This window comes from Oncorhynchus masou, chromosome 24 (genome assembly GCF_036934945.1).
Source record: "Oncorhynchus masou masou isolate Uvic2021 chromosome 24, UVic_Omas_1.1, whole genome shotgun sequence".
Classification (NCBI taxonomy): domain Eukaryota; kingdom Metazoa; phylum Chordata; class Actinopteri; order Salmoniformes; family Salmonidae; genus Oncorhynchus; species Oncorhynchus masou.
In genome coordinates, this window is record NC_088235.1 from 4311633 (window position 1) to 4322474 (window position 10842).

At 45.6% G+C, this 10842-nt stretch overlaps 1 protein-coding gene across 1 annotated transcript; it reads left to right on the forward strand.

Moving 5' to 3' along the window:
• Positions 1-326: 326 nt before the first annotated feature.
• Positions 327-10495, forward strand: LOC135511801 (uncharacterized). The gene is made up of 4 exons (XM_064933264.1): positions 327-574; positions 692-2145; positions 2431-3727; positions 4283-10495. The coding sequence occupies exons 1-4, from the start codon at positions 382-384 to the stop codon at positions 4702-4704; spliced, it is 3366 nt and encodes a 1121-aa protein (XP_064789336.1). The 5' UTR covers positions 327-381; the 3' UTR covers positions 4705-10495.
• Positions 10496-10842: the final 347 nt, after the last annotated feature.

The following is a 10842-nucleotide window of genomic DNA, read 5'->3' on the forward strand; positions in this document are numbered from 1 at the left end:
CTCGGCGATCCTCACCGCAGCTACTTCACCCTGACACCCTCACTCTAAACTAATTCTGGAGCTCTTATCCCCGGTTTTTTGCTTCTTCTTTTTATTCTTCTATGGTGTTATGGAACCAATGCTCTTTGTAGCTAACTGCAGTAACCCATCAACCCCTTATGGACGATCCACTGAGGATAACAAATACCGGGGGATGAAATTTGAACGAATTTGTCACGTCGTGTGAAAGAAAGGTTTTGAAGTTGGAGGCATATTTACTTCCAGTAGGTGGTGGTAGTGCGTCCTTTAAATTGTGTAACAAATGCCTTAAAACAAAATAGAAGAAGAAGAAGCAGAACGTGAACGGCTAGTGCTTTCGTTTGTTTACGTCGTGAATATAAAATGTCACAATTACAGTTCTTGAATGTGTTTATCACCGAACGATTAACAGCGGTAGCTATGGAGATATCCGTTGTACTTGAACAAAATATAGGCGAGTACCTGGAAGAAATCTCCCGTTCAAATGAGGAGAACAAACGTCTACAGAGCCTGTTGGATTTGGTTTTCAACTCTGAAATCAAGTTACACCACGAAGGTTTGCAATTAAATAATAACTCAAAATGCACGAATCATATAGTTACTGTGATCAACACTTATTGATCAAATAATTATACAAATGTAATCATTATTGGTTTTCTTTTCCTCCTGCCAGACTCCCAGCAGCTCTCTCTTCCTGTCTCTGAAGAGGAGGTTACACATGAGCAGCAGCACTGTGAGCAGGAGAGGAGCCCCAGTCTGGGACAGGAGGACCCAGGGCCCACACAGATTAAAGAGGAACAGGAGGAACTCAGGACCAGTCAAGAGGAAGACCAGCCTCAAGATCTGGAACCTGATATCAAAGACCTCTTGATTCCTGCCTGTGTGAAAAGTGACTATGAACAGGACCCACCTCTGCCCTCACATCTTGACCAAACCTTGGAGAACAGAGCTAGGGACTCTCTACCCACCAACACAACTGAACAGATCAAAACAGAACCTGATGGAGAGGATTACAGCATATCAGAACCAACTAGGGACTCTCAGTTCCTCTCTGAAGCCCAGGTAGGAAACATAGAAGAACGTGTTGATGGGATGGAGAGACCCATTCCCCCTCCCTTCTCTCCAGACTCCCAGCAGCCCTCTCTCCCTGTCTCTAAAGAGGAGGTTCCCCCAGAGCAGCAGGAGAGAAGCCCCAGGCTGGGTCTGGAGGACCCAGAGCCCACAAAACAAGAGGAACTCTGGATGAATCAGGAGGAACAGCAGCTGGAATCTGACAGCAGAGTATCAGAACCAACCAGTGACTCTCAGCTCCTCTCTGAAGCCCAGGTAGGAAACATAGAAGAACATGTTGATGGGATGGAGAGACCCATTCCCCCTCCCTTCTCTCCAGACTCCCAGCAGCCCTCTCTCCCTGTCTCTAAAGAGGAGGTTCCCCCAGAGCAGCAGGAGAGAAGCCCCAGGCTGGGTCTGGAGGACCCAGAGCCCACAAAACAAGAGGAACTCTGGATGAATCAGGAGGAACAGCAGCTGGAATCTGACAGCAGAGTATCAGAACCAACCAGTGACTCTCAGCTCCTCTCTGCAGTAAATCCAGACTGTTCTGCAGCTCTGGGTGAAAACAGAGTATCAGAACCAACCAGTGACTCTCAGCTCCTCTCTGCAGTAAATCCAGACTGTTCTGCAGCTCAGAGTGAAAACAGAGTATCAGAACCAACCAGTGACTCCCAGCTCCTCTCTGCAGTAAATCCAGACTGTTCTACAGCTCTGGGTGAAAACTTTGTATCAGAACCAACCAGTGACTCCCAGCTCCTCTCTGCAGTAAATCCAGACTGTTCTGCAGCTCAGAGTGAAAACAGAGTATCAGAACCAACCAGTGACTCTCAGCTCCTCTCTGCAGTAAATCCAGACTGTTCTGCAGCTCTGAGTGAAAACAGAGTATCAGAACCAACCAGTGACTCTCAGCTCCTCTCTGCAGTAAATCCAGACTGTTCTGCAGCTCAGAGTGAAAACAGAGTATCAGAACCAACCAGTGACTCTCAGCTCCTCTCTGCAGTAAATCCAGACTGTTCTGCAGCTCTGAGTGAAAACGGTAAAGTTCATCAGAGTCCCAGCACTTCTTCAGAACAAGTAAGATTATATTTAATTTATTATTAAACATGTTCAATGGCACTCAGCACACAAAAAAAGCAGCATTTAATTCCAGAGACAACATGAGATTTTGATAGCAATTTCCTTACAGAAAATGAATACTGAAAAATATAAACATGAATAAATGTAAAGTAATTTAAATATGAAGGATATACATTGTTTAAAATGCTAAACTCTACGAACATATCTACGTTCCAAAACGGGATCTCTGCTGTCCGAGAGTTTTCATGTTACATTCATCTCTCCTTGTTGTTTCCCCCTTAGGATTCTAGTAACGTGGAATCAAATGAAGCATCTAGTTTCTCTACCTGGACTGAGGAAGTCATCTCAGTAACAGACAGCCACTCTTCAGACAGTAGCTCCTGCACTAAAGAAGACTCTGAGGCACGGAAACCAGCAAAGAGAACATGCCATTCTAGTGGTGTGGTGAACGAACCATCTGATTTGTCCAACTTATGTGATGAAAACAACCCGGGGACTGAGATCAGCCCTTCAGACGGCAACAAAGACATGGACATCCGAACACCCTCTGGGGCTCCTAGTCCAGCTAAGAGGATGTGTCTGAGGGTGCAGAGGGCTTCACCAGAGGTTGTGTGCAGCAGGGTGACCACCCCATCAGCAGCTCCAAGCTCCACACATGTCATACCAATGTCTGTAACCCACAGTGGAAGGTCTAAGAAACAGTGTTGTCGGTACTGTGGAAAGGCTTATGTTAAAATCGCGAGACACCTGCGGATTGTGCATCGGGATGCAGCCAAGGCCTTCAGCTTCGGAAAGAAGTCCGGGGAGAGAAAAGTGTTACGTCTTCTGAGTGAAAAGGGAAGCGTTGTGCGTGATGCTGCCGTAGCAAGACGTGGGAGTGGAGAGATGGCCTCCTGTTCCCGTCCCAAAGTGCCAGGATCCACTCCATGTTACACCCACTGCTTGCACAGTCAAGGTCTGTACATCCGAAAGTCACGACGGAAGCATGTCAGATACTGCCCTCTGAACCCCAAAGCTGAAGAACCAAAACCTGGACCAAAGAGGAGGATTCAGTCAGCAATGGCGTTTATGATGCGTCCTCAACCCGACTACGTCAGCACAGGTCTTTGGAAGGTCGTTTGTGGTATGAACTCCGGCCAAGTTTCATTTGTGGTTAGAAATGACAAATGTATCCTCCTCATGGGAGAGGAGCTGTACAACAAACTCCAGCCAGATAACAGAAGAAACAAATACATTCAACAAAGAATGAGAGAGGTGGCGAGACTCCTCATCACGGCCAGGACGTGTACACCTCTGATGTGCTTTGAGGACTTGGTCATACCTAGTAATTTACCTCACGTCATCACGGCAGTGAGAGCTGTTGCTGGCTACAACGAGGAGAACAAAACGTACGACCGTCCGACGCTGGCTGTTCAAATGGGATACAACTTAATGAACATTGGCAGCGCTGTGGAATCCTGTGCACTGAGGTCAGGACGACGCGAAGTCGCGGAGTCTGCTGGCAAATTCAAACGTTTCAAGTGGAATGAGGTTGTTTTGGCTGGAGCGCTGACCACTCTCAGTGAACCCCAAAATAAATGTAAGTCAAATGTCACACCTTGTAGGTCAGGCTAGCTCTCCAAGTGGATGGTTTATACACCTTGAAGGTCAGGCTAGCTCTCCAAGTGGATGGTTTGTTACACCTTGTAGGTCAGGCTAGCTCTCCAAGTGGATGGTTTGTTACACCTTGTAGGTCAGGCTAGCTCTCCAAGTGGATGGTTTGTTACACCTTGTAGGTCAGGCTAGCTCTCCAAGTGGATGGTTTGTTACACCTTGTAGGTCAGGCTAGCTCTCCAAGTGGATGGTTTGTTACACCTTGTAGGTCAGGCTAGCTCTCCAAGTGGATGGTTTGTTACACCTTGTAGGTCAGGCTAGCTCTCCAAGTGGATGGTTTGTTACACCTTGTAGGTCAGGCTAGCTCTCCAAGTGGATGGTTTGTTACACCTTGTAGGTCAGGCTAGCTCTCCAAGTGGATGGTTTGTTACACCTTGTAGGTCAGGCTAGCTCTCCAAGTGGATGATTTATACAGGTCATTTGCCTGGAAATGTTTATTTATCCTCTTCTTTCTGTTATTTTTGCAATCTTTTCTCAACAGGTCCACAGCCGACCCCTATCACACAGGCGCCTGGCCAGCCGACCTGCTGCACAGGCGCCGAGCCGACCCGTCGCACACGTACCCAGCCGACCCGACGCACACGCACCCAGCCGACCCGACGCACACGCACCCAGCCAACCCAAAGAAACACTGTGAGATTAAAGTGGATCGTTGATGAGGCAGCAGCAGCAGTAGAGAAACACAAGATGCCGGTCAGAAAGAGTGGCCAAGTTCCTGGAAAGAGGGACTGCCTCAAATGCCTCCAGTCAGAACCTGTGGCGCTCAAAAGCAGAAACTGGTCGGGCATTAAGTTCTATGTAAATAGAGTCAAACGGAGACAGAGTGCTGCAGGGAATTCAGAGGGCAGCACCCCTGACCTGGACTCAAACTCAGGTCCAGAGACTGGCAACCCAACACCTTAGCCAAACAAAATGTTATTGTTCTTTGACTCAATACTTGGTGCATTCTGGGTGTGCTATAAAGTTCAGACGTTATGGGCAGAGTTAGAAATCTGTCTGTCAGAGGTTTTACAATGCAAGTTTACTTTGAATCCGTCTGTATGCATGTTTCAAGACATGGCATAGTAGATAACGTTAGATAACCAATGGGTTGGACAATATTATTTTACTTAAATACTGGAAGTCAAATTATACTCCAACGTTAAGAGAATGGAAGAATCAAACATTTTATTATTTAATTGAATACAATCTTTCTACAGACAGAAACAACACAACGATTTGAAGTCGTGGGAAAATGTCCCTTTTTTTAAAACTTGTTTTTCAGCCCCTGAGAAACACAGTTACTGAAGCGTCCCTGGAGCAGTTTAGTGGTTCTGTGCCTTGCTCAAGGGCACAACAGCAGGAGGCGGCATCTAGGATACCCGGAAGCCTACCAGAATTGTTCCGTTCAGACTTGGGGATTCAAACTCAGTGACTTTCCAGTTGCATGTCTGCCTCTAAGGACATGATCAATGAAATGTTACCTGGCTAAAACCATTTACAACAACTACTACATTACAAACTGTTTTCCTTAGCTCGCTGAATAACCTAGTGTTGGACTACGGTTAGCAAAATTCACAGGTTTTCCAGAAATCCTGGTTGAAATGTTCACCGAATCAGAAGGGATTTTAAGCATGAAATCCGGAATCCTCCATCCAGGATTTCCGGAATACCTGTGAGTTTCGGGAGAGAGAGCAGGATTTCCAGGAATACCTGTGAGTTTCGGGAGAGAGAGAGCAGGATTTCCAGGAATACCTGTGAGTTTCGGGAGAGAGAGCAGGACTTCCAGGAATACCTGTGAGTTTCGGGAGAGAGAGAGCAGGATTTCCAGGAATACCTGTGAGTTTCGGGAGAGAGAGAGCAGGATTTCCAGGAATACCTGTGAGTTTCGGGAGAGAGAGCAGGACTTCCAGGAATACCTGTGAGTTTCGGGAGAGAGAGAGCAGGATTTCCAGGAATACCTGTGAGTTTCGGGGGAGAGAGAGCAGGACTTCCAGGAATACCTGTGAGTTTCGGGAGAGAGAGCAGGATTTCCAGGAATACCTGTGAGTTTCGGAAGAGAGAGCAGGATTTCCAGGAATACCTGTGAGTTTCGGGGGAGAGAGAGCAGGACTTCCAGGAATACCTGTGAGTTTCGGGGGAGAGAGAGCAGGACTTCCAGGAATACCTGTGAGTTTCGGGAGAGAGAGCAGGATTTCCAGGAATACCTGTGAGTTTCGGGAGAGAGAGAGAGAGAGCAGGATTTCCAGGAATACCTGTGAGTTTCGGGAGAGAGAGCAGGATTTCCAGGAATACCTGTGAGTTTCGGAAGAGAGAGCAGGATTTCCAGGAATACCTGTGAGTTTCGGGGGAGAGAGAGCAGGACTTCCAGGAATACCTGTGAGTTTCGGGAGAGAGAGCAGGATTTCCAGGAATACCTGTGAGTTTCGGGAGAGAGAGCAGGATTTCCAGGAATACCTGTGAGTTTCGGGGGAGAGAGCAGGATTTTGCAACTCCAGTTGGGCTCTATTAAAGTTACTATTGAATGATCATCATCCTTGTGAAATCTTTATTGATAGAACTAAATACTGCTTCCTACATGGACACTTTTATGATAGAATTGGGCAGGACTCAATCATTTTGCCATTATAGAGATATATATTTTTGTAACATCCCAATTTAATGTCTGGTGTATGTCACATTACTCAACAACTCCATTTGGTGTCGACTTAGGGAGATGGGCTTACAATATGTGCCAATGTTACCCTAAATTGCTTTGTTTGATTCTCCACAACAGACAGACTACTTTTGTGTGTTTCCTCATGGATGCATTGCCATACACCTGAGAACAGTGGGAAAACACACTGCTACAAACAAAACAAGGGCTTCATTCAAACATGTCAATTCAAGACATGATCAGTGTCGTTATTAGAACACACAAATACAGTCTCAGATGTCTCTAAAACATCTAGTTTATGTATGAAACCACTGTTGTATAATGATCTGTCATGTATTAACTCAACTCTGTTGCATTATTTGAGACCAAGTATTCGCATCCCTTGACTTTTTTCCACGTTTTGTGTTATAGCCTGAATTTAAAATAGATTGAATTGAGATTTTTGTCACTGACCTACACACAATATCTCATAATGTCAAAGTGGAATTTGTTTTTTATTTTTTTATTTGACAAATTAGATGACATATTTCTGTTTTTCATTTTCAATAAATATGCAAATATTTCTAAGAACATGTTTCTACTTTGTCATTATGGGGTATTGTGATGTCATTATGGGGTGTTGTGATGTCATTATGGGGTGTTGTGATGTCATTATGGGGTGTTGTGATGTCATTATGGGGTGTTGTGATGTCATTATGGGGTGTTGTATGTAGATGGGGGGGGGGGATATTGAATCCATTTTTAATTCAGGATGTAACACAACAAAATGTGGAATCAAGTGATATGAATGCTTTCTGAAGGCTCTGTACACGTAAAGGATGACCCAGAGAGACAGGAGTTAACATGTTTAGTGGTGGAGGATACAGGTCTTGACTTTGACCAAAATGAATGAACCCTTTACAGAACCCTTTCGACGACTTGATCACGGCTTTTACACACACTGATGTAGTCTGTTTTGCCTGCTGGGAGAGGGAGGTCCTCCTGACTGAGGAGAGACGAACAGAGGTTGTTGGGGCTGCCTGGGGTGCAGAGTGGGTCGATGTAAGACAACTCCCTCTCTCTATCCTTCCTCCTCTCCGACTCCATGTCTATCTGGAGCTCAAGCTGCTTCCTAGGTCCCCCCGTCCCCATCTTGATCGACGGACGCCTGCTCCGGCTCTGAGACCGCCAGTAGCTATTGCTGTCGTAGGACGGGAGTCCCTCCTTTTTTAGGTGAAAACTCTTCTCTTTCTCCACAAGCGTTAGGCCCTGGTCCTCGCCCTCCTCTGTGTCCCCCCTCTTCTCTCCTGGACCCTCGGCCCGCAAGCCTGGTGTAGATCGCGTGCTGTGTTGGTGGGTCATATTCTTCAGTTTCTTCTGACTCGTCAGCTGCTGCTGCACTTTGCTCTGCTGCCTGTGGGTGGCGCTGTGGCTGTAGTACACAGACCTGGGCATCGGCCTGGCTTTGAATGCCCTCCTCTCCTCTTTGGCCACCAGGTTCCCCAGTTCCACTTCAATCCTCTGCTCCCTCTTCCTCCTCTCTCTCTCCAGGAAGCTGAACGGTCTCTGGGGTGAGCAGGAGGAGGCCCGCTGGTTGCCACCGCTGACCGTGACACACCGATAATTACCGAAGTTAACTCTGTGGTTACCGGGATGGTAACCGGGCCGCTGGCTGAGGCGTCGGCTGATGACGTCGTAGAGCGGCAGGCGAGTGTGGGCGGGCGCCGGCGAGGCCCGGAACTTCATGCCACACTCCCTCAGCTCGTCCAGCTCCCGGCGCAGCAGCAAGTTCTCCAGCTCCACCTCCGAACGCGTTCTGACCTTAATAACAATAATACATCAATATTACATTAGTTTTATATAGTACTTTTAACCCAAACTCCCAGAGGGACATTTGCTCAGCAAGTCTGGTATACATATACTGTATTTATGACACGTAGAACATTCCCTATGGAATGCTGTGTTACATTATTAATTCAAGACTCTTTAGGGAACAATACAACTAAACAAAAACCTCCTCACCTTCCTCCTCTTCTTGTCCTCCTCCCTCATCATCATCCTGAACGGCTCGGGGACGGTCACAGTCCCCCTGGAGTTATCAGGACCTCCACCCCCCCTATAGCTCTCGTCTCTGGTTCTCCTCCCTGTCTGGCTTGGGTTTCCTCCCTGGTTTCTGCCCTGGCTCCTGGGGCAGCAGCCTCTCAGCTGGAGCTGGATCTGGAGCTTGCTCCTAGATGATGAAGTAGATAATGGCTGCTTACGGGTGGTGGTGGTGGTCACACTCTCTGGACAGCAGGACTGACTGTCCCTGTGTAAAAGAAAGCTAGAATTGCAACGTATATCTTCGATATCTTCGAGGCCTTGTTTCAGTTTTTGATGTGATCGACCTTTTGGCTCCAGGCAGCCTTTCATGTATTTACGCAAGAGGATAAGAGTTGAGCACATAGATTTTTTAATTTTTTATTATTCATACAGTTAAGAACAATTTAAAGTAGAAAGAATCCCAGAGGAAGTCACATTCTCTCTCTTCACCTGAGACTCTTCCTGAGGAGGTTGTCCTTCCTTCTCCAGGCCCTGGGGCTGTGGCTGTCCTCTACAATCAGAAAGAGACAAAATAGTGAGCTATTAGAAATGTGACCTTGACGGATGGATTGAGTGATTTTATGTTGACATACAATGCCTTCAGAAAGTATTCACACCCCTTGACTTTTTCCACATTTTGTTGTGTTACAGCCTGAATTTAAAATTGATAAAGTTCAGTTGTGTCACTGGCCGACACACAATACCCCATAATGTCAAAGTGGAAATGTGTTTTTTTTTCTCACATTTTTTACTCATGCATTAAAAATGAAAAGCAGAAATGTCTTGAGTCAATAAGTATTCAAGCCCTTTGTTACGGCGTGCTTAACAAGTCACATACGTTCCATGGACTCACCGTCTGCGATGTTTAAATGACCAATCATCTCTGTACCCCACACATACAATTATCTGTAAGGTCCCGCAGTCGAGCAGTGAATTTTAAACACAGATTCAACCACAAAGACCAGGGAAGTTTCCCAATGCCTCACAAAGAAGGGCACCTATTGGTAGATGGGTACAAATTCAAAAGCAGACATTGAATATCCTTTAAGCATGGAATTAATAACACTTTGGATGGTGAATCAACACACCCAGTCACTTCAACCATACAGGTGTCCTTCCTAACTCAGTTGCCGGTGAGGATGGAAACCTCTCAGGGATTTCACCATGAGGTCAATGGAGACTTTAAAACAGGAGAAAACTGAGGATGGATCAACAACATTGTAGTTACTCCACAATACTAACCTAATGGACAGAGTGAAAAGAAGGAAGCCTGTACAGAATAAAAAATATTCTAAAACACGCATCCTGGTTGCAACAAGTGTTATGTTTGGGGCAAATGCAACACATATATTTTCTGCTCCATATTTTCAAGCCTAGTGGTAGATGCATCATGTTGTGGGTATACTTGTAATCATTAAGGATTGGAAGTTTTTCAGGATAAAAAAAGAAACGAAATAAGCATAGGAAGATAAGCGCAGGAAAATCCTGGTGGGAAAACCTGGTTCAGTCTGCTTTCCAACAAACACTGGGAGATGAATTCACCTTTCAGCAGGACAATAACCGAAAACACAAGGACAAATTGACACTGGAGTTGCTTACCAAGAAGACATTATACAATCCAGGTGTGCAAAGCTCTTAGAGACTTACCCAGAAAGACTCACAGGTGTGACCGCTGGCAAAGGGGATTCTGGCATGTATTGACTCAGGGCTGTCAATACTTTTGTAAATGAGATTTCTGTATTTAATTTCCAATAAATTATTTTTTTATTTTTATAAAAACATGTTTTCACTTTGTCATTATGGGGGATTGTGTGTAGATGGGTGAAGAAAAAAATGTATTTAATAAATTATGAATTCAGGCTGTAACACAGCAAAACATGGAATGAGTCAAGGGATTTGAATGCTTTCTGAAGGCACTGTTTATACACAGTACATGCATTTATTTTTTTAAACGTGACCAGGATTTCACAATAAAGTCAGAGACTTACTCTATCTCCATTTTGTGAACTGTTTGCTGAATTATTTACAAAAATATTGACAACGGTAGGAGAAGATTAGCATATTGTATTATAACAGGAGGCATATTCATGACATGCTGTTTCTGTCTCTTTTCCCCCACTGACCTCTCTCTTCCAGCAGCAGTTCATAATGGTTATCCTCCTCTTCCCTGTCTCCACCAACACCGTCTCCTGATTGGTCAGACACGTCACCTGACGTCTCCTCGTGGAAGTTCAGCTCCTCCTCTGAAAGGATTCTCTGCAGTCGCCTCACTGGCACAGAGCCAGAGCTCTGGCTTTCCCACGTGACACTGAGAGACAGGAGAGATTGAGCATCATTTAAGATGA